General features: G+C 41.4%; 1 protein-coding gene across 1 annotated transcript in view; it reads left to right on the top strand.

Moving 5' to 3' along the window:
• The window catches only part of TNFRSF11A (TNF receptor superfamily member 11a), a 203,780-nt gene that overhangs the window by 123,311 nt on the left and 54,858 nt on the right, over positions 1-25,611 (top strand). Inside the window, exon 3 of the mRNA XM_069730634.1 lies at positions 3,002-3,127. Within this exon, the coding sequence (XP_069586735.1) occupies positions 3,002-3,127 (126 nt within the window). The remainder of the gene's footprint in view (positions 1-3,001; positions 3,128-25,611) is intronic.

Genomic DNA, 25,611 nt, shown 5'->3' on the forward strand with positions numbered 1-25,611 from the left:
AAGTTGAACTTTTTGGAAGGTGTATGTTCCATTACATCTGGTGTAGAAGTAACATTATTTCAGAAAAGGAAAGGAAAATCATACCAAAAGTAAAATATGTTTTGGTAGTGTGATGGTCTGGGGATGTTTTGCTGCTTCAGGACCTGGAAGACTTACTGTGGTAAATGGGACCATGAATTTTGCTGTATACCAAAAAATCCTGAAGGAGGATGTCCAGTCATCTGTTTGTGACCTCAAACTGAAGAGCACTTGAGTTATGCAGCAGGACAATAATCCAAAACACACCAGCAAGTCCACCTCTGAATGGCTTAAGAAAAACAAAATTAAGACTTTGTAGTGGCCTAGTCAAAGTCCTGACCTTAATCTGATTGAGATGCTGCGGCATGACATTAAAAAGGCGGTTCATGCTCGGAAACGCTCCAATGTGGCTGAATTACAACAATTCTACAAATATGAGTGGGTCAAAATTCCTGCAGAGCAATGTAAAAGACTCATAGCCAATTATAGCAAATGCGTGATTGCAGTTGTTGCAAGGGTGGCCCTACCACCCCAGCTTTAGGGGGAAATCACTTTTTCACACAGGGCTCTGTAGTTTTGGATTTCTTTTTCCATTAATAATATAGACTTTTAAAAACTGAGTTTTTTATTTACTTGTGTTATATTTGTCTGATATTTACATTTGTTTGGTTATCTGAAACATTTAAGTATGACAAACTTGCAAAAGAATAGGAAATCAGGAAGGGGGCAAACACTTTTTCACACCATTGTACATTGCTAAGTTGCTTACCTTCATCTGTACTAGTGATTTATGAAATACAAATTTAAACAATGGTTGGTCTTTAACCCCTTCATGACCTTGGGATTTTTCGTTTTTCCGTGTTCGTTTTTCACTCCCCTCCTTCCCAGAGCCATAACTTTTTTATTTTTCCGTCAATTTGGCCATGTGAGGGCTTATTTTTTGCGGGACGAGTTGTACTTTTGAACGACATCATTGGTTTTAGCATGTTGTGTACTAGAAAACGGGGAAAAAATTCCAAGTGCGGTGAAATTGCAAAAAAAAGTGCAATCCCACACTTGTTTTTTGTTTGGCTTTTTTGCTAGGTTCACTAAATGCTAAAACTGACCTGCCACTATGATTCTCCAGGTCAGTACGAGTTCATAGACACCTAACATGACTAGGTTATTTTTTATCTAAGTGGAGAAAAAAAATTCCAAACTTTGCTAAAAAAAAAAAAATTTCGCCATTTTCCGATACTCATAGCGTCTCCATTTTTCGTGATCTGGGGTCGGTTGAGGGCTTATTTTTTGCGTGCCGAGATGACGTTTTTAATGATAGCATTTTGGTGCAGATACGTTCTTTTGATCGCCCGTTATTGCATTTTAATGCAATGTCGCGGCGACCTAAAAAACGTAATTCTGGCGTTTCAAATTTTTTTCTCGCTACGCAGTTTAGCGATCAGATACACCAAAAGCAAACCACCTTCACACAAAGGCATGAAGTAAAAAAGTAAATCTTTATTAATCACAATATTAAAAATAGACAATGGCGGGTGAACACCTAGAGCACAGGACAAAAGGTGGGCACCCCAGAGCAAAATCTCCACATATAATAGTAAAAGTACTTTGAATACAATGTAAACTGGCAAGTGCCAATGTGCAATTAATCATGTACATACATGCAGTTCATACAGCGGAGTAGAATTACAGTAGTAATGACAAAATATATGATTGCCAAGTGAAAACAAAAATGTATAATTACCAAATGGAGCGCTCCTGGGGACCCACCACACCCGACGCGCGTTTCGCACCGATCAGGTTAATGCTTTTTTTTAATTGATAGATCGGGCGATTCTGAGCGCAGCGATTCCAAATATGTGTAGATTTGATTTTTTTTTTATTGATTTATTTTGATTGGGGCGAAAGGGGGGTGATTTAAACTTTTATATTTTTTTTTTTTTTTTCACATTTTTTTTAACTTTTTTTTTTTACTTTTGCCATGCTTCAATAGCTTTCATGGGAGGCTAGAAGCAGGCACAGCACGATCGGCTCTGCTACATAGCAGCGATCTGCTGATCGCTGCTATGTAGCAGAAATGGAGGTGTGCTGTGAGCGCCGACCACAGGGTGGCGCTCACAGCCACCAGTGATCAGTAACCATAGAGGTCTCTAGGACCTCTATGGTTACCATCCTGACGCATCGCCGACCCCCGATCATGTGACAGGGGTCGGCGATGACATCATTTCCGGCCACCCGGCCGGAAGCGGTGGTTAAATGCCGCTGTCTGCGTTTGACAGCGGCATTTAACTAGTTAATAGGTGCGGGCAGATCGCGATTCTGCCCGCGCCTATTACGGGCACATGTCAGCTGTTCAAAACAGCTGACATGTCCCGGCTTTGATGCGGGCTCACCGCGGAGCCCTGCATCAAAGCAGGGGATCTGACCTTGGACGTACTATCCCGTCCGAGGTCAGAAGGGGGTTAAGGCAACTTTTTCAGTGATATGTTTCAAATCTTTTGAAGCTTATTTCCTTTGGCACGTGTGCTAATATTTTTATAAGACTTAATGAAAAAATTTTGGGGGAACAATGCTACTATTATTTAGTTGTTTACAGGAACAAGTTGAACGTTTCAATGATTCCTTTTTTCTTCTGTACTTGACAATGAAACCTAACATGTTGAAACAGTTTGCATCTTTAACCAATATAACTAGTTAAATATATTTAACTTCAAATATGCTGATTTAATTGATGTATAGCTTTGTACAACACACAGAAGTTGCAGAAAGTGTATACCTCTCTGCAGGAGCCACCGTATCTGTGCATTACACACACGGCCCATTGATTTCAGAAGACTTTGTGTGATGCTTAGTTTTTACAGTTCTAACTTTCGAGACATGGTTTATGTGGTTCAATTGCATGTTCAGCATTAAGTTGGCTGCTAACTAGACATAATGATATGATTTACATTTTACAGTAGCTTATACTCATATTTATTCAACCTAGGCACACACATGAAAGCCAAATGCACTCCCATTGCAAACACGACCTGCAGTCCCTGTGGCCCTAATGAATATATGAGCGTTTGGAATGAAGATGTGAAGTGCACACATTACAGGGTTTGTGATTCAGGTAAGTGATTGATTGTCACTACTGACTACACAGTCATTTAGGGTATGTGCACCCTTTGCGGATTTGGCTGCGGGTCCACAGTGAATTTGACGCTGCGGATTCGCAGCAGTTTTCCATGCTTTGTACAGTACCATGTAAACGTACGGAAAACCAAATCTGCAGTTCACATGCGGAAAATACCGCACGGAAACGCTGCGGTTTATTTTCCGCAGCATGTAAATTCTTTGTGCGGATTCCACAGTGTTTTACACCGGCTCCATAATTGGAATCTGCAGGTGTAAAAATGCAGGAGAAATCCGCACAAAAACCGCGGTAAATCCGCAGGTAAAAGGCAAGGCGTTTTACCTGCGGATTTTTCAGAATCTGCGCGGAAAAATCCGCACACAAATCCGCAACGTGTGCACATAGCCTTACTTTACAGTTGTGTGATACTTTAAAAGTGCATTAAAATTTACCATGGTGCCACATAAAAAAAATATATAAATTCTTGTACTTGGACTTTTTATTGATCATAATGGCATAGTTAACCTAATTTTCCTAATATACTTACTAACTATACTATTTTACTGCTTTTTTTTTTTTACAACTTTCTTTTTGATGACTTTATTTGAGAATCTCAATGGGATACTTAAACAAAGCGTCCTCAGGGGAAAGAGGCTACAGTTACTGTCACCCTATCCTTCTCCTTGAAACTAAGCATTTTCACTGAAATTAGTTTTAGGGGCTGAGCTAGTCCCTGCTCTGTCACTGTGCGATGTGCACAGTGCGCTCTCTCGCCTGCTCAAATCAGTAGTAAGTTAATTGTAAGCAAAAAGGCTATGCAGTAGTTTTTATGTGAGGTAAAGCTTTTGCTGCTTGTGTCACGCCTGCATTTCGCATACCTTCGCAGCCACACCTTACTCACTACATTCAACACTCTTCTTCACTGCCTCTTCCTGAGCTGTCTTGTGCTCACTGCTCCTAGAGAATATCTACCTGGCTATAGGGGGTGCGGCCAGATCCTACAGCAATTTAACCTGTGCCCTGTCCCCTGTGCGCATGGTCTCCAACAGGGCGCAGGCCGAAAGTGGCATGTGTTCCGCTGGAAATCCCGGTGATGCCGTGTGCAAATGAGAGCTCCTCTGCTCTTGTGCCGGTGGCGCTCACAGCAATTGTATTTGCGTCTAATAGATGTGAATACAATTGAGTGCAAGGAGGGAGTACAGGAGAGATGTGATCGGTGTCAGTGACACCTGTGTACCTGCACCCTGGCCTTCACTGTGCTGAATGCCTGCGGTTAAAGGTAGGTCCCAAGCAGCCGATGGCATTCAGCAATGTCACTTTTTTGTCCCCAAAGTGCGCCCCGCCCCCCCCCCCCCCTCAGGATGGCAGAAAGTAGGGCCCTAGGCAGGCTCCTACCCTGACTACACTTCATCCCAGCCCTGCCGTCCTCTACCTGCACTGAAATGCTGCAATACTGCATGCCTTTTGTGATTACTAGGTCTCGGGACATTGTGTTATCTCCAGTCTAAAGGTCTCATGTGACATCATGACATCACAAGGGTCTGATAATCACTAGAGGCACCATGTTGCAAGCATTGAAGTGCAGAGGATGTTGGCACTGTCCTGTTCTGGATGCTATGAAATTCCAAAGTGGAAGCCAGACCTGGGTAGTGTGAATCTTTTTGCTCACCTCTAATAGCAATGGTGTGAATCAGGTTTCAATTACTTTATATATCTGGAGTCTATAGGGCTCTAAGTGTCACTCCTACTGGCATCAGAACTTCTGGCATGATGGAATGTACCATACATGCCTTTAAATAAGGAGGGGGACATAGAAACTACAATATCTAGCCATCATCAGTAACAGTCACACAGTTTTACAGAAGGAAGATAATCACACTGTCCCCTCAATAGGCAGACATAGTACCCGCACGTTTGATTCTATTCTGATGCATCATGGAGTTTATAGTGGTGCATAGAGTTAATAAAGCCAAACAAAATCGGAAATTCAGGAGACTGTGGAAGTGAGAACAATATACAAAGAAAAATTGTGTTAGATAATTCATTCTGGGAGCACTGAAATGTTATGTTTCCACTGGACTGCTGCGAAACCAGTGACATTCATCAGCTATAACAGATGACAAAACCTTAGCACTTTATTGTAATTGTATGGCACTTTGACCTGTTATAACCTGTATAATAAGGTCAATTTTGTTGATGAAATGATCTTCATGTATTTCATGGTAATTCGCCTACATACATATGTGTGTTTACAAATACTGCTTTTACATCAGATGTGAAGAGTTTGCTATGGTTGCCCAATATTGATAATGGATTAGAACCATTGTCAGTACTCAAGCTTAGCAATTCCTCTGCATCAGGCAGGCAGCAGCTCTTTCCCTTATGTTATTCAGCTCTCTGGACAGCTCCATTGGAACCACCTTGAGGCAACAAGTCGCTGAACTTCAAAAATTTGGTGCCACCTACCAAGAATAATTGTCTTAAGTTGCAAACACTAGTCTTGTATCAACAAAAAGAAATAATTCAGTTACACAGACACCTCCTGGATTTACGCAACTCGGGCTCCGAATCAAGCGCATGCATGCCGTTGCCTGCATAGTTCATTGTTGATCGTCACCATTACCGAGAATTCCTTAACCAATGCATTTATTTGATTTCAAATTCAACTTGCTCTTTTTACCAGATAGAGGAAAAATGTACTCTTTATTATTTATCTTGCCTTATGTTGAAAGGAACTGACCTCCTCATTGATCTAAATACTTTCATCACAGCTATAGATCAAGTCTTTGACTCAAATTGTTGAGCCATAGCTGAAACCAAATTGCATCATTTACTTTAAGGACAGCACTCTGTTACCAAATATACATCAGAATTGCATAACAGGGGGGTGGTCAACACCACATGGAATTTAGCTGCCATGGGGAGTCAATTCCGTGGATTCCGTGGATTATCAGAGCTAGTGGAAGATGAGCTTGTCAGGGTGGAGGTCACTGATAATTTGGAGGACTTTAATTAATTCAGATGCAGAATTGATTAGAGACTTACTGAACAAAGAAAGGAAAGACTGCAAGTATTTGGAAACAACCCAGCCTACTCCTTTAGTCAATCAATTGAACACCCAAAAAAAGGGAAAATATGCCTGAACCCCTTTAGTCAATCAATAGAACACCCAAAAAAAGGGAAAATATGCCTGAACCTATGCAAATTGATGTAATCCAAAAACCTGTCTTTGCAGTTGAGAATGAGAGGCGACGTACAGAGAAAAATCTATGCCTCTATTGTGGGGGCTGTGGACTATAGCCCTCACAAGTGCTAAGACTGCAAGTAATCTAGATCTTTTTAAACAGCCAGATTCTGTTATACAAAACATCTCATCTATCATGAAGAATAGAGATAAAACACATTCATCTTCTCATTTTTGTCGTTCCCATACAGGTCATTATTGGGAGACATAAAATACAATGTTCCGCCATGTTAGATTCTGAAACTGGAAGGGAATTTCATAGATTTACAATTCACATTTAATAACATTGTGAGTAGTACTAAATCCATGCCAATTGATATGGAAACTGTGGATGGATCACCTTTATCTTCTGGACCTGTTACTCAGACAATTGAACTTGAAATCTGTTTGAACCTGATCATCATAAAACTGTTATTTTTCATCTTGTCTTCTCCCTGGTTTCCAGTTATTCTTGGAATTCCCTGGCTTTCAATTCATAATCCTGATATCAACTTGGCATCAAGGTGCATTACCTTTCCCTCTGAGTACTGTAAGGACAATTGTCATGTAAATCCTTCTGTTCTCAAACAAATCCAAGTCTCCAAGATCTCTCAACAGAGTTATGATAAATTACCACCTCAGTACCAGCAGTTCAATTTACCTCCTCATCGTCCTTACGACTGTCCCATTGAACTGCTTACTGGAGCAACCATTCCATTTTGACAAATTTACAATCTTTCTGAGCATGAATTAAAAGTACTTAAAGAATACCTGGATGAAAATTTTAGAGAAATGCTTCATTTGACCTTATTCAGCCCCAGCTGAGGCATCATTGTTCTTTGTACAACCCTGCGGCAACGTATTGATTAAAGAGAAATAAGATTACCATTAAAAATGACTACCCTCTCCTGTGAATTCCTGAGTTTTTTTTAGAGACTCTGCTCTGACAAGATTTTTACCAGACTTGATCCAGAGGAGCCTATAATCTTATATGGATTCGCCCCGGGGATGAGTGGAAACCACCCTTAGAACGATATACCAACATTTTTAATGCCTGGTTATATCTTTTGGCCTTTACAATGCCCCAGCCACCTTTCAGAAATAAACTAACCCCTTAGTGACAGTGCCAATTTGGTACTTAATGACCAAGTCAATTTTTACAATTCTGACCACGGTCACTTTGCAAGGTTACAGCTCTGAAACACTTCACCATATCCCACTGATTCAGAGATTGCTGTTTTGTGACATATTGTGCTTCATGTTAGTGGTAAAATTTATTTGATATAACTTGCATTTATTTATGAAAAAAACTGAAATTTGGCAAAAATTTAGCAAATTTTCAAACTTTTATTTTTTGTACACTTAAATCAGAGCGTGGTGTCACACAAAAATAGTTAATAAATAACATTTCCCACATGTCAACTTTACATCAACAAAATTTTGGAAACATCTTTTGTTTTGTTAGGAAGTTATAAGGGTTAAAAGTTGACCAGCGATTCCTAATTTTTCCAACAAAATTTACAAAATTCTTTTAGGGACCACCTCACATTTGATGTGAGTTTAGGGGTAAGTATTATAGAAAATGCCCAAAAGTGACACAATTCTAAAAACTTCACCCCTCAAGGTGTGCAAAACCACATTCACGAAGTTTATTAATCCTTCAGGTGCTTCACGAGAACTAAAGCAATGTGGAAGGAAAAAATGAACATTTTACTTTTTTCACAAAAAATTTACTTTGGAACCATTTTTTTATTTTATTTTCACAAGGGTATCAGGAGAAAATGGAACACAGAATTTGTTGTGCAATTTCTCCTGAGTACACCAATACCCCGTATGTGGGGAAAGCCACTGTTTGGGTGCACAGCAGGGCTCAGAAGGGAGGGAGCAACGTTTGACTTTTTGAATGCAAAATTGGCTGGAATCAATGGTGGTTCCATGTCGCGTTTGGAGACCCCTGATGTACCTAACCAGTGGAACCCCCCAATTCTAACTCCAACCCCAACCCCAATACACCCCTAACCCTAATCTTAGCCATAACCCTAACCACAAACCTAACCCTAACACACCCCTAATCCCAAACCTAACCATAAACCCTAGCCCAACCCTAACTTTAGCCCAACTCTAACCCTAATGGAAAAATGGAAATAAATACATTATTTTAATTTTATTATTTTTACCTAATTAAGGGGGTGATAAAGGGAGGTTTGATTTACTATTTTTTTATTTTGTCTATCACAGTGATCAAAATGAACCAATAGGAAAAATTTCCTACTGTTGCCGGGTTCCGGCTGGCAGATCTTGGCGGGCGCACTGCGCATGCGCCTGCCACGCTTGCAGTCTGCGGGACTTCATAGGGGATTCAGGGACACCGGGGACCCCATTTCTTTCTCCTCTGATGTGCCATCACAGCAGATGAGAGAGAAATTCAATGGGAAATGAGACTTTTTTTTTTGCGGTCGCCATAATTCCAGTAATAATGGCAATCGCAACACTGGGGTCGATAAAAGCCAACCCGAATCATGTTCTCTGGGGTCTCAGCTATTCCCCGTAGCTGAGACCTTGGAGAAATTCTGACGCTGGGGTGCACTATACAGTTATTTCTCAGCGCCGTTAAAAAGCTGCACTTAGGTATAAGTACCCTTAACTGCCGCCGTTAAAAGGCGTATCAGCGGTCGTTAAGGGGTTTTGAGATTTGCACCAATTTGTTGTTGTTTATCTCGCTGTCATTGTTATATTTTAAGACACTTTCGAGGAGCATCACAAGCATGTCCAGTTAATCCTGGAACATCTACAAAAGTAGAATCATCTCTATATCAAACTCGAAAAATGTAAATTTAAACAAACCAGGATTTAATCTCTTGGATATATCATCTCCCTAGAGGGTTTGAGCATGGATCCTGTGGTTGACTGACCTACACCAAGATATTGAAAAGATGTCCAGTGCATAATAGGCTTTGAAATTTTTTATAAACCTTCTGAATCACTTCACTCACAATAAAAAATAAAGCTTTTTTTCTGGTCCCTAGAGGCAAATGTGGCTTTTGACAAACCGTAGATTGTTTTTACTTCAGCATCATGACGGCCACATCCAAATCATGTACTGCCATTTGTTGTCTAAGTAGAGGACTTCGTCTCTATGGTGGGAGCTATTTTGTCTCAACTAATTGGAGAAAAGATGTAGCTTCATCCATGTGCATTTCTTTCCCATACCATGTCATCTGCAGAAAAGAACTACAACATTGAAAATAAAAAAACTTTTAGCCATTAATGTTGCCTTCTCCTGTATGAAGACATCTTTTGGACAGAGCAAATGACCCTTTGACTGTCCTTGCTGACCACAAAAATTTTGAGTCTATCTGTACAGCTAACAGGTTGCCTGCAAGACATGCACGATGGGCCTTGTTTTTCTCCAGGTTTAATTTTTCAATTTCTTATTTGCCTGATTCAATCCAGAATATTTGTTGAACCGCAGGAGAGGTCTAACACTGACTGCACTGTTTTATGCCCAATTTCTTGGAAGTATTGGACTCTAAGGAATTTTTAACAGAGGTCAAAGATGAATTGCAAAATGACTTGTATTAATGATCCTTCTATAGATGTGGATCTCTTTTTTTTTTTGGAAGGGTTTTGGATGCAGTATTAGGCCGGCCTCACACTCCACGTATAAAAATACAGTCCGTTATTTACGGCCGTAATACGCAGAAAAGTCCCCAAAATAGTGGTCCGTATGTCATCCGTAGGCAGGGTGTGTCAGCGTATTTTGCACATGGCATCCTTCGTATGTAATCCGTATGGCATCCGTACTGCGAGATTTTCTCGCATGCTTGCAAAACCGACATACAGACATACAATGGATCCATGGGATCAAATAATCGTAAAAACATATATACTGTCATATATATATGAGACATATATATATATATATATATACAGTTAGGTCCATATATATTTGGACAGAGACAATATTTTTCTAATTTTGGTTATAGACATTACCACAATGAATTTTAAACAAAACAATTCAGATGCAGTTGAAGTTCAGACTTTCAGCTTTCATTTGAGGGTATCCACATTAAAACTGGATGAAGGGTTTAGGAGTTTCAGCTCCTTAACATGTGCCACCCTGTTTTTAAAGGGACCAAAAGTAATTGGACAATTGACTCCAAGGCTATTTCATGGACAGGTGTGGGCAATCCCTTTGTTATGTCATTCTCAAATAAACAGATAAAAGGTCTGGAGTTGATTTGAGGTGTGATGCATGCATTTGGAAGGTTTTGCTGTGAAGTAAACATGTGGTCAAAGGAGCTCTCCATGCAGGTGAAACAAGCCATCCTTAAGATGCGAAAACAGAAAAAAACCCATTCGAGAAATTGCTGCAATATTAGGAGTGGCAAAATCTACAGTTTGGTACATCCTGAGAAAGAAAGAAAGCACTGGTGAACTCATCAATGCAAAAAGACCTGGGCGCCCACAGAAGACAACAGTGGTGGATGATCGCAGAATAATCTCCATGGTGAAGAGAAACCCCTTCACAACAGCCAACCAAGTGAACAACACTCTCCAGGAGGTAGGCGTATCAATATACAAATCTACCATAAAGAAAAGACTGCATAAATGTAAATACAGAGGGTTCACTGCACGGTGCAAGCAACTCATAAGCATCAACAATATGAAGGCTAGACTGGACTTTGCTAAAAAAACATCTAAAAAGCCAGCACATTTCTGGAAGAACATTCTTTGGACAGATGAAACCAACATCAACCTCTACTAGAATGATGGAAAGAGAAAAGTATGGCGAAGGCGTGGTACAGCTCATGATCCAAAGCATAGCACATCATCTGTAAAACACGGCGGAGGCAGTGTGATGGCTTGGGCATGCATGGCTGCCAGTGGCACTGGGTCACTAGTGTTTATTGATGATGTGACACAGGACAGAAGCAGCCGAATGAATTCTGAGATATTCAGAGACATACTGTGTGTTCAGATCCAGCCAAATGCAGCCAAACTGATTGGTCGTCATTTCATACTACAGATGGACAATGACCCAAAACATAAAGCCAAAGCACCCAGAGTTTATTAAAGCAAAGAAGTGGAATATTCTTGAATGGCCAAGTCAGTCACCTGATCTTAACCCAATTGAGCATGCATTTCACTTGTTAAAGACTAAACTTCAGACAGAAAGGTCCACGAACAAACAGCAACTGAAAACCACCGCAGTGAAGGCCTGGCAGAGCTTCAAAAAGGATGAAACACAGCATCTGGTGATGTCCATGAGTTCAACACTTCAGGCAGTCATTGCGAACAAAGGGTTTTCAACCCAAGTACTAAAAATGAGCATTTTATTTAAAATTATTGAATCTGTCCAATAACTTTTGGTCCCTTTAAAAACAGGGTGGCACATGTTAAGGAGCTGAAACTCCTAAACCCTTCATCAAATTTTAATGTGGATACCCTCAAATGAAAGCTGAAAGTCTGAACTTCAACTGCATCTGAATTGTTTTGTTTAAGACTCATTGTGGTAATGTCTATAACCAAAATTAGAAAAATGTTGTCTCTGTCCAAATATATATGGACCTAACTGTATATATCATACAGCGCTAGATAGCTTAAAAGCCAGTAATTCAATTGCCAGCTTTTCCTATCTCCTTCACAAACCCGACATGATATGAGACATGGCTTACATACAGTAAACCATCTCATATTCCTTTTTTTTTTGCATATTCCACACTACTAATGTTAGTAGTGTGTATGTGCAAAATTTGGGCGCTCTAGCTATTAAATTAAAGGGTTAAATCGCGGAAAAAATTGGCGTGGGCTCCCTCGCAATTTTCTCCGCCAGAATGGGAACTTTTCAGAATATTTTCCCAGGCTCGAGTTCATATGAGGACATCCAGCAGAGGGCGCATCACCGCAACTCGAGGTAACTTCAGGTCATGCACCTACATTCCATTCATTCGCCGGGTTATTACAGGCAGGGGCGGCTGCATTAGCAGGCTTCTGCTTGTAAAATTAGTTAACCCTTTCAGATGGATTTACAGCGTGGGACAAGACTGATCATCGGAAGGTATGGAATATTGTTTTTTTTTTTACATTTGTTCCAGGTGACAAGGGTCTTCAGGTGGATTACCAGTATAATAAAATATTACAACAACCTGTGTATTTATTTCATTAAAATACTTTGTAATAATGTGTGTGTGTTTTTTTAACCATTTCATACTATTGGATTAATAATGGATAGGTGTCATAATTGATGCCTCTCCTTTATCAATCTGGCTTAATGTCACCTTACAATAGCAAGGTGACATTAACCCTTCATTACCCCATACCCCATATCTCACCACTATACCGGAATGGGAAGAGAGTGGCCAAGTGCCAGAATAGGCGCATCTTCCAGATGTGCCTTTTCTGGGGTGGGTGGGGGCAGATGTTTTTAGCCGGGGGGGGGGGGGGGGGCAATAACCATGGACCCTCTCCAGGCTATTAATATCTGCCCTCAGTCACTGGCTTTACCATTCTGGCGGAGAAAATTGCGCGGGAGCGCACGACAATTTTTACCGCGATTTAACCCTTTAATAGCTAGAGCGCCCAAATTTTGCACATACACACTACAAACAGTAGTGTGGAATATGCAAAAAAAGGGATATGAGATGGTTTACTGTATGTAAACCATGTCTCATATCATGTCGGGTTTGTGAAGGAGATAGGAAAAATCGGCAATTGAATACCGTACCGGCTTTTAAGCTATCTAGCGCTGTATGAAATATTAATATATATACATATATGTGTCTCACTGACATATATATATATATATATATATATATATATATACATATATATATATATATATATATATACACACCCCTATACTATGTGTAGACATTTATCTTAGCTATTCTATTCTAACCTGTCTGTGTGATTTTACTGTACACCGCACTGAATTGCCGGCTTTTCGCTAGAACACCGCTGCGTATTTCTCGCAAGTCACACTGTTGGCCCGTGTGTAAGCCGTATTTTTCTCGCCCCCATAGACTTTCATTGGCGTATTTTTTGCGCAATACGGTGACAAACGCAGCATGCTGCGATTTTCTACGGCCGTAGAAGACCGTATAATACGGATCAGTAAAATACGACAGATAGGAGCTGGGCCATAGAGAATCATTGTACCGTATGCAATTCGTATTTTCTGCACCTCTCATACGTCCGTAAAACTCGCTAGTGTGAGGCCGGCCTTACAGATTATAGGTTCCTGAATCTGCTTGACTTGAAGTCTCCAAACTAGGCCACGATTCTAAACTTTCAGGACATTCTGAAGTTATGAAAACTCATGAACAATGCTTCATTCATTTTGTTTGGCTAACTGTAGGAATGATATGAGAAAATATATTTCATCCTGTTTGAGATGTGCATGAAACAAGACACCACGATCTTCTTTAGGACTCGTTCAACCTTTTCCAGTTCCATCCAGGCCTTGGGGATCAATCTCAATGGATTTTATAGTGGACCTTCCTTTTTCTAAAAAAAATGACTTGTTATGGTGGACTGACTCGCAAATGTAGCCCATTTAATTTCAACTACATTTCCTATCGCTGAACAAACCGCAGAATTAATGATTAAAAAGATATTTAGGCTGCACAGAGTTTCTGACAGTGAAGTTTCTGCTAGAGGTGCTCCGTTCTCATCAAGATTTTGGAAAATCTTCAGTATAGCTTTAAAGGTTAAGCCCCCGTCACACATAGCGAGATCGCTAGCGAGATCGCTGCTGAGTCACAAGTTTTGTGACGCAACAGCGACCTCAGTAGCGATCTCGCTATGTGTGACACGTAGCAGCGACCAGGCCCCTGCTGTGAGATCGCTGGTCGTGTCGGAATGGCCTGGACCTTTTTTTGATTGTTGAGGTCCCGCTGGGTAGCACACATCGCTGTGTTTGACACCTTACCAATGACCTCGTTGACAGGAGTCCCTCATTGAGGTCTGTTAATCGTCATGAAATAACTGCCATGTGACATCGTTGTACAGGTCGCCGCATCGCTGCTGCGTCGTTGGGGAGATCGCACTGTGTGATATCTCACCAGCGACCACATAGCGACGCAGCAACGATCCCTGACAGGTCGTATCGTTGTCGGGATCGCTTTAGCGTCGCTAAGTGTGACGGGGCCTTTACTGTTAATTTCTCTACTGCCTTCGATCCTCAATCCACTGGTCAGACTGAAAGAACTAACCAGACTCTAAAACAATGCCTCCGCTGTTTTATTTCCTATCTTCAGGATGATTAGCTGGACTATTTACCAACTGCAGAATTTGCCTATAACAACTCCAAACATAGTTCTACATTCATCTCAAACTCTATTTTTGCTAACTATGGCTTGCATCCAGTATTCTTAATCTTCCATTTAACACTTCTATTCTTGCTCTTACCAAAAAGGTTGGTGATAAGGTTTTGCTGCCAAAAAATCTAAAAACACATGTACCATCTTTTAAATTTGGTAAAAAAGTCATAAGACCTTTTTCAGATTTCTGCACAAATTAACCAAGTTGCCTTCCATTAAAACATCCTAACAGCCGGAAAATTGTATTCATTGTATCCTTGCTCAAACCATTTAATGAGAACCCCTTTCCACGAAAAACTCTTCCACATGCTTCACTCTAAAAGGTACAAGGTGATGAGGAGACTGCAGTATTTGGTGAAATTGAAAGGGTTACGGACCAGAAGAGAATTCATGGGAGCCGGAGTGCAGTATTCACGACCCTAAGCTTACAAAAGCATTTCATTACAGGCAGCCACGGAAACCAGCTCCTGAGATGTTCGGAGGCCATCCTAGAAGTAGGAGACTATTGTCAGGACTCCAACCTAGCAATTCCTGTACACAAGGTAGCGGCTATTCACCTCTCTGGCCAGCTCCTAGCTAGTTTAGTTACCAGCACCTGTTGTGTCTGATCTGCTCCACCCTGTATTTTCCCGATTGGCTCATTCTGTGCTTTCTAGATTGGACTACCTATTTAACCCAGGCCTTTGTCCCTCTTCCTTGCAAGATCATTGAGCTCCCAGCCTTTTAAGGTACCGTCACACTAAGCGACGCTGCAGCGATACCGACAACGATGTCGATCGCTGCAGCGTCGCTGTTTGGTCGCTGGAGAGCTGTCACACAGACAGCTCTCCAGCGACCAACGATCCCGAGGTCCCCGCTCTGCTTTCCGGCCGCTGTGCTCACAGCCAGTGCAGGAGGAGTGCAGAGAAGCACAGCGCCGGGGACAGACAGCGGTAGGTAAGTATGTAGTGTTTTTTTTTTTTTACTTTTACGCTGGTAACCAGGGTAAACATCGGGTTACTAAGCGCGGCCCTGCACTTAGTTACCCGATGTTTACCCTGGTTACCAGTGAAGACATCGCTGGATCGGTGTCACACACGCCGATCCAGCGATGTCAGCGGTAGATCCAGCAACGAAATAAAGTTCTGGACTTTCTTCAGCGACCAACGATCTCCCAGCAGGGGCCTGATCGTTGGTCGCTGTCACACATAACGATTTCCTTAACGATATCGTTGCTACGTCACAAAAAGCAACGATATCGTTAACGATATCGTTATGTGTGCAGGTACCTTTAGTCTAGCTCGCTCACCTGCTGCTCCCTCATTACCATACTGTTTACCATACTGCTGTTTCTGTGCACAGACCTCTGGCTATCCACTGACCATGCTACCTGCCTGTGCTACCCCTAGTGGTTGCAATAATAAAGACTCCAATCCAGACCTGGACCACTCCAACCATTTTTATTCATAATGGAGACATAACTTGTACAGCACTAGGCGATGTAAATGTATTATGTGTATTATGGTGTAAGTTGTGCCAAATGTTTTAAATAATGTGCAAGTTCTAAAAATTTGGCTTAATCTGTACAAAAGCTAGTTATGTAAAAAAAAAAAGGCCTGAGGGCATTTTACAGTAGGCAATTAGCATGTAAAGTATATTAGTATGGAGAAAGCGTTCACAAACATTGGCCAGTGTAAACATGTTTATCCGTCAAACAGTTGTCAAGAATTCAGTCATTTCTCTTTGATCATTTTATGATGGCCTAAAATTTCTCCTTTGCAAATAGTACATTTCCTACTGTGAAATTGTATTTCCTACTCATCAGACAGCATGAAAAACTTGCAATCTTACAATTGAAGTTATAAAATTAAAATACAAAAATGTAAGATAAATATAACATAACATTTTTTGATAAATATTCCCCAGCTGAAAATCTATTTTATAGTTATGAAATAATTGCTATATGTGCTTATCAGTCACTTTTACTTTACCTCTCTTCAAGGGAAACTCCTCCCTTCTTAGTTTTAGTTGTGCAGTGAAAGGAATGCGGACACCTGTTTTTGTGATTGTGGGGGTTCCAGTAGTGGAGTCTCCAGTGATTAGACATTTGTAATCTATCCTGTCAATAGGTGATATATAGACCTTGTCAGATCCCTCATTCCTCCCTCAGCTGAGGTAAGAGGGGATGGCCTATTTGATACCATTTTAATCCAGTATTAGGCCAGATTTATGCTGTTGGTCATATCTTCCCCCGGGAACCTCCAAGAGGAACAATATGGCCATCATCTATCCGAACATCCATCAAACATTCCATACATGCCACACAACAATATGATATCGCGATAATTCAGGGAGATAGTGGGTTACCAGCTACAAATACTTTTGAGACTTTACGCATAGATGCCAATTTGCTCCCTAATCATGGATATCCATGGATCGTGTCAAATTCCCATTTTAGATCTATAATGGAGAATATTATACTTCCATTGCCATGTCAGGTCTCTGATATGAAGCCGTAGTGTCTGTCTTTGGGGAAGGTAGCCTTACCTTGCATTGATTAGCACCTCTTTAGTAATAAAAATACACAGTGAGGCTATGTGCACACGTCAGGATTTCTGGCAGAAATTTTCATGACAAAAACCTGACATTTCTGCCTGAAATCCGCATGCGTTTTTTGCGCGTTTTTGATGCGTTTTTTTTTTTTCCAAATACATAGAATTGGGGAAAAACGCTAAAAAAACGCTAAATTAATGAACATGCTGCTTTTTTTTTACCGAATGTGCACAAAAATTGCAGATTGCATTCTAAATGATAGTATGCATATGTCTTCAGTTTCTAATGCGGTTTTATCGTGTTTTTATTGCGAAAAAACGCGAAAAAACCTGAACGTGTGCACATACCCTTAATCTCTTTGTGTACATACTCCATGTCTGCTATTCATTAGATAACCTCCTTCAATTACCTTTTCACTGCGGGTGGTGCAGACTGTGATCCAATGCCCCACCAGGTTTTTATCTGTATAACTCCATTTATGAAGAATTACCAGAGAAGGTGGATTTACTCTGCATTGCTGATTTTCAATAGAGTCCAAGAATCAAGATCTGAGGATAAAATGGTTAATTTAACGCGTTTCAGAGTCAATCTGATTTCTTATAATAAACCCCAACTTCCCCAAAAAGTGGTGATCCTTTTAATACTTATTAGCTTTCCTTCCTTTCCTGCCTTTGGTCAAATCAATAATCAAGAGGAAGTCAGAATTGTTGCTGGCTGCTCACTTCCTCATGATTACTGATTTGTCCAAAGGTGGGGAGAGAGGCCAGCGAATGGAGGGAGTGATTGAATGAAGTCTGGAGCCGCATATGTAAAATCTCCAGCGCACAGTACAGATACAGAATAATATTTACCGTATATCTAGGAACTTAACGCTGACGTCTCGAATGATTAGTCGTTTTCTCCTGTTTCTTCTCCATCTGGTCAGATCTTCATGTGAACATCCCCCAATCATGACTCGTCTTGTAACGATGATCGTCGCGGCGCTGTAAATAACAAGGTCACATACATTGCATACATACATATGTCTCCCCCTCACTGTGTCCCTGAATACAGATATGTTCTCCACCATTAACCCCTTCATGACCCCAGCTTTTTCCGGTTTTCGTTTTTCGCTCCCCTTCTTCCAAGAGCCATAGCTTTTTTTTATTTTTCTGTCAATATGGCCATGTGAGGGCTTATGTTTTGCGGGACAAGTTGTACTTTTGAATGACATCATTGGTTTTAGCATGTCATGTACTATAAAACGGGAACAAAATTCCAAGTGCGGTGAAATTGCAAAAAAAGTGCAAACCCACACTTGTTTTTTGTTTGGCTTTTTTGATAGGTTTACTAAATGCTAAAGCTAACCTTCCGTTTTGATTCTACAGGTCATTATGAGTTCATAGACACCAAACATGTCTAGGTTATTTTTTATCTAAGTGGTAAAAAAAAAGAAGAAATTGCGCAATTTTCCGATACCCATAGCGTCTCCATTTTCTGTGATCTGGGGTTGGGTAAGGGCTTATTTTTTGCGTGCCGAGCTGGTGTTTTTAGTGATACCATTTTGGTGCAGATAAGTTCTTTTGATCGCCCGTTATTGCATTTTAACCAATTAGTGACAGAGCCAATTTGGTACTTAATGACCGGGCCAATTTTTGCAATTCTGACCACTGTCACTTTATGAGGTTATAACTCTGGAACGCTTCAATGGATCCCGCTGATTCTGAGATTGTTTTTTCGTGACATATTGTACTTCATGTTAGTGGTAACATTTCTTCGATATTACTTGCGATTATTTATTAAAAAAACGGAAATATGGCGAAAATTTTTAAAATTTTGCAATTTTCAAACTTTGTGTTTTTATGCCCTTAAATCAGAGAGATATGTCACGAAAAATAGTTAATAAATAACATTTCCCACATGTCTACTTTACATCAGCACAATTTTGGAAACAAAATTTTATTTTGTTAGGGAGTTATAAGGGTTAAAAGTTGACCAGCAATTTCTCATTTTTACAACACCATTTTTTTTTAGGGACCACATCACATTTGAAGTCATTTTGAGGGGTCTATATGATAGAAAATAATGAAGTGTGACACCATTCTAAAAACTACACCCCTCAAGGTTCTCAAAACCACATTCAAGAAGTTTATTAACCCTTTACGTGCTTCACAGGAACTGAAACAATGTGGAAGGAAAAAATGAACATTTAACTTTTTTTTGCAAACATCTTAATTCAGAACCATTTTTTTTATTTTCACAAGTGTAAAAACAGAAATGTAACCATAAATTTTGTTATGCAATTTCTCCTGAATATGCCAATACCCCATATGTGGGGGTAAACCACTTTTTGGGCGCACCGCAGAACTTAGCCGTTTGACTTTTTCAATGCAGAATTGGCTGGAATTGAGATCGGACACCATGTCACGTTTAGAGAGCCCCTGATGTGCCTAAACAGTGGAAACCCCCCACAAGTGACACCATTTTGGAAACTAGACCCCTTAAGGAACTTATCTAGATGTGTGGTGAGCACTTTGAACCCCCAAGTGCTTCACAGAAGTTTATAACGTAGAGCCGTGAAAATAAAAAATCGCTTTTGTTTACACAAAAATGATCTTTTCGCCCACAAATTCTTATTTTCACAAGGGTAACAGGAGAAATTAGACCACAAAAGTTGTTGTGCGATTTCTCCTGAATACGTCGATACCCCATATGTGAGGGTAAACCACTGTTTGGGCGCACCGCAGAGCTTGGAAGTGAAGGAGCGCCGTTTTACTTTTTCAATGTAGAATTGGCTGGAATTGAGATTGGACGCCATGTCGCGTTTGGAGAGCCCCTGATGTGCCTAAACAGTAGAAACCCCCCACAAGTGACCCCATTTTGGAAACTAGACCCCTTAAGGAACTTATCTAGATGTGTGGTGAGCACTTTGAACCCCCATGTGCTTCACAGAAGTTTATAATGTAGAGCCGTGAAAAAAAAAATCGCATTTTTTCTACAAAAATGATCTTTTTGCCCACAAATTTTTATTTTCACAAGGGTAACAGGAGAAATTAGACCACAAAAGTTGTTGTGCAATTTCTCCTGAGTACGCTGATACCCAATATGTGGGGGTAAACCACTGTTTGGGCGCAGAGTGCCGTTTTACTTTTTCAATGTAGAATTGGCTGGAATTGAGATTGGACGCCATGTCACGTTTGGAGAGCCCCTGATGTGCCTAAACAGTAGAAATCCCCCACAAGTGACCCCATTTTGGAAACTAGACCCCCCATGGAACTTATCTAGATGTGTGGTGAGAACTTTGAATGACCAAGTGCTTCACAGAAGTTTATAATGCAGAGTCGTGAAAATAAAAAATATTTTTTTTTCCACAAAAAAAATGTTTTAGCCCCCAAGTTTTTATTTTCACAAGGGTAACAATAGAAATTGGACCCCAAAAGTTGTTGTCCAATTTGTCCTGAGTATGCTGGTACCCCATATGTGGGGGTAAACCACTGTTTGGGCGCACGGCAGAGCTCGGAAGGAAGGAGCGCCGTTTTGGAATGCAGACTTTGATAGAATGGTCTGCGGGCATTATTTTGCGTTTGCAGAGCCCCTGATGTACCTAACCAGTAGAAACCCTCCACAAGTGACCCCATTTTGGAAACTAGACCCCCCAAGAAACTTATCTAGATGTGTGGTGAGAACTTTGAATGCCCAAGTGCTTCACAGAAGTTTAGAATGCAGAGTTGTGGAAATAAAAAAATATTTTTTTTTCCAACATTACAATTTATTGTAGCCCCCAAGTTTTTATTTTCACAAGGGTAACAGGAGAAATTGGACTGCAATAGTTGTTGCACAATTTATCCCGAGTACGCTGATGCACCATATGTGGGGGTAAACCACTGTTTGGGCGCACGGCAGAGCTCGGAAGGGAAGGAGCGCCTTTTTGGAATGCAGACTTTGATAGAATGGTCTGTGGGCATTATGTTGCGATTGCAGAGCCCCTGATGTACCTAAACTGTAGTAACCCCCCACAAGTGACCCCATTTTGGAAACTAGACCCCCCAAGGAACTTATATAGATGTGTGGTGAGAACTTTGAATGCCCAAGTGCTTCACAGAAGTTTATAATGCAGAGTCATAAAAAATATATATATATATTTTTCCACAAAAAGGATTTTGTAGCCCCCAAGTTTTTATTTTCACAAGGGTAACAAGAGAAATTGGACGCCAGAAGTTGTTGTCCAATTTATCCCGAGTACGCTGATGCCAAATATGTGGGGGTAACCCACTGTTTGGGTGCACGGCAGAGCTCAGAAGGGAGGGAGCACCATTTGACTTTTTGAGCGCAAAATTGGCTGTCGTGTTTGGAGACCCCCTGATGTACCTAAACAGTGGAAACCCCCCCAATTCTAGCTCCAACCCAACTCCAACACACCCCTAACCCTAATCCCAACCCAATCCATAATCCTAATCACTAACCCTAACGATAATCCCAACCCTTACCCCAAAACAACCCTAATGTCAACCCTAACCATAACCCAAATCAAAACCCTAAATCCAACACACCCCTAATCCTAATCTCAACACTAACCTCAAACCTAACCCTAATCCCAATACACCCCTAATCACAACCCTAATCCCAAACCTAACCCTAATCCCAAGCATAACCCTAATGCCAACCCTAACCCTAATACCAACCCTAATCCAAACCCTAACCCTAATCCCAACTCTAACCCTAACTTTAGCCCCAACCCTAACCCTAGCCCTAAGGCTACTTTCACACTTGCGTCGTTTGGCATCCGTCGCAATCCGTCATTTTGGACAAGGAACGGATCCTGCAAATGTGCCCGCAGGATGCGTTTTTTGCCCATAGACTTGTATTGCCGACGGATCGTGACGGATGGCCACACCGCGTCCGTAGTGCACTGGATCAGTGTTTTGGCAGACCGTCAGCACAAAAAAAGTTCAATGAAACGTTTTTTTGTACGTCGCATCCGCCATTTCTGACCGCGCATGCGTGGCCGTAACTCCGCCCCCTCCTCCCCAGGACATAGATTGGGCAGCGGATGCGTTGAAAAACTACATCCGCTGCCCACGTTGTGCACAATTTTCACAACGTGCGTTGGTATGTCGGGCCGATGCATTGCGATGGCCCCGTACCGACGAAAGTGTGAAAGAAGCCTAACCCTAAATTTAGCGCCAACCCTAACTCTAAATTTAGCCCCAACCTTAACCCTAAATTTAGCCCTAACCCTACCCCTAACCCTAGCTCTAACCCTACCCCTAACCCTATCCCTAACCCTACCCCTAGCCCTAACCCTAGCCCTAACCCTACCCCTAACCCTACCCGTAACCCTAGCCCTAACCCTACCCCTAACACTAACCCTAGCCCTAACCCTACCCCTAACCCTAATTTTAGCCCCAAGTGCTCTTCTCCTGCCGGCCGGCAGATGGAGACAGATGGCGGGCGCACTGCACATACGCCCTCCATTTTCTTTTGCCCAGAAGATGCCGGCGGCCAGGAGGAGCAGCAGGAGGATCCAGGGACACAGGTGAGTATGCTAGGGTCCCCGAATCCCCCTATTTCTCTGTCCTCTGATGTGCGATCACATCAGAGGACAGAGAATTACACTTAGCTTTTTTTTGCGGTCGCCGGTAAACAGTTAATTACCGGCGATCGCAAAACAGGGGTCGCTAAAACCGACCCCCGATCATGCTCTTTGGGGTCTCGGCTACCCCCGGCAGCCGAGACCCCAAAGACTCTCGCGGGGCTGGCCGGCGGGCGCACTGCGCATGCGCCCGCCATTTTCAAGATGGCGGCGCCCACCGGGAGCCACGAGGAGTATCGGGGGAGATAGGTAAGTATTGGGGGGCTACCTGGGACCCCTTTTCTCTATCCTCCGATGTGCGATCACATCGGAGGATAGAGAAATTAAAAAGAGATCGCTTTTTTTTTTTTGCGATCGCCGGTAAACGGTTAATTACCGGCGATCGCAAATGAGGGGTGGGTTAAAAAAACCCCGAATCATGTTCTCTGGGGTCTCGGCTACCCCCGGCAGCCGAGACCCCGGAGAAAATCCGACTCTGGGGGGCGCTATTTACTTTTTCCAAAGCGCCGTTAATTAACGGCGCTGTGGTTTAAGTACCCTTAGCGGCCGCTGTTAAAAGGCGTATCGGCGGTCGCTAAGGGGTTAATGCAATGTTGTGGCGACCAAAAAAAACGTAATTCTGGCGTTTTTAATTTTTTTCTTGCTATGCTGTTTAGCGATCAGGTTAATATTTTTTTGTATTGATAGATCGGGGATTCTGAACGCGGCGATACCACATATGTGTAGGCTTGATTTTATTTTTATTGTTTTACTTTGAATGGGGCGAAAGGGGGTGATTTAAACTTTTTATATTTTTTTGTATTTTTTTTCATATTTTTTTAAAACATTAGAACACTAGAAGCTGGCACAACTGGATCAGCTCTACTACATAGGAGCGAAGCTCAGATCGCTCCTATGTAGCTGAATTACAGGCTTGCTATGAGCGCTGACCACAGGGTGGCGCTCCTAGCAATCTGGCATCAACAACCATAGAGTTCTCAACGAGGCCTCTGGTTACTATGCCGACGCATCGCAGACCCCCGATCACGGAATGGGGGTCAGCGATGCGCTCATTTCCGGCCCGATGGCTGGAAGCGCTAGATAAATGTCAGTTAATAGTGGCGGGTGGATCGCTATTCCACCCACCGCAATTGCGGGCATATGTCAGCTGTTCAAAACAGCTGACATGTCCTGGCTTTGATGCGGGCTCACTGTCGGACTTACTGAACAAAGAAAGGAAAGACTGCAAGTATTTGGAAACAACCCAGCCTTCTCCTTTAGTCAATCAATTGAACACCCAACAAAAAAGGGAAAATAAGCCTGAACCCCTTTAGTCAATCAATTGAACACCCAAAAAAAGGGAAAATATGCCTGAACCTATGCAAATTGATGTAATCCAAAAACCTGTCTTTGCAGTTGAGAATGAGAGGCGACGTACAGAGAAAAATCTATGCCTCTATTGTGGGGGCTGTGGACTATAGCCCTCATAAGTGCTAAAACTGCAAGTAATCTAGATCTTTTTAAACAGCCAAATTCTGTTATGCAAAACATCTCATCTGTCATGAAGAATAAAGATAAAATACATTCATCTTCTCATTTTTGTCGTTCCCATACAGGTCATAATTGGGAGACATAAAATACAATGTTCCGCCATGTTAGATTCTGAAACTGGAAGGGAATTTCATAGATTTACAATTCACCTTTAATAACATTGTGAGTAGTACTAAATCCATGCCAATTGATATGGAAACTGTGGATGGATCACCTTTATCTTCTGGACCTGTTACTCAGACAATTGAACTTGAAATCTGTTTGAACCTGATCATCATAAAACTGTTATTTTTCATCTTGTCTTCCTGGTTTCCAGTTATTCTTGGAATTCCCTGGCTTTCAATTCATAATCCTGATATCAACTTGGCATCAAGGTGCATTACCTTTCCCTCTGAGTACTGTAAGGACAATTGTCATGTAAATCCTTCTGTTCTCAAACAAATCCAAGTCTCCAAGATCTCTCAACAGAGTTATGATAAATTACCACCTCAGTACCAGCAGTTCAATCTACCTCCTCATCGTCCTTACGACTGTCCCATTGAATTGCTTACTGGAGCAACCATTCCATTTTGACAAATTTACAATCTTTCAGAGCATGAATTAAAAGTACCTAAAGAATACCTGGATGAAAATGCTTCATTTGACCTTATTCAGCCCCAGCTGAGGCATCATTGTTCTTTGTACAACCCTGTGGCAACGTATTGAGTAAAGAGAAATACGATTACCAATAAAAATGACTACCCTCTCCTGTGAATTCCTGAGTTTTTTTTAGAGACTCTGCTATGACAAGATTTTTACCAAACTTGATCTAGAGGAGCCTATAATCTTATATGGATTCGCCCCGGGGATGAGTGGAAACCACCCTTAGAACGATATACCAACATTTTTAATGCCTGGTTATATTTTTTGACCTTTACAATGCCCCAGCCACCTTTCAGCAATATATTAACCCCTTAGTGACAGAGCCAATTTGGTACTTAATGACCAAGTCAGTTTTTACAATTCTGACCACTGTCACTTTGCGAGGTTACAGCTCTGGAACACTTCAACATATCCCACTGATTCTGAGACTGTTTTGTTGTGACATATTGTACTTCATGTTAGTGGTAAAATTTATTCAATATAACTTGCATTTATTTATGGAAAAAAACTGAAATTTGGCAAAAATGTGAACATCCCCCAATCATGACTCGTCTTGTCACGATGATCGTCGCGGCGCATACATTGTATACATACATATGTCTCCCCCTCACTGTGTCCCTGAATACAGATATGCTCTCCACCATTAACCCCTTCACAA

Source organism: Ranitomeya imitator, chromosome 6 (genome assembly GCF_032444005.1).
Source record: "Ranitomeya imitator isolate aRanImi1 chromosome 6, aRanImi1.pri, whole genome shotgun sequence".
NCBI classification, from domain to species: domain Eukaryota; kingdom Metazoa; phylum Chordata; class Amphibia; order Anura; family Dendrobatidae; genus Ranitomeya; species Ranitomeya imitator.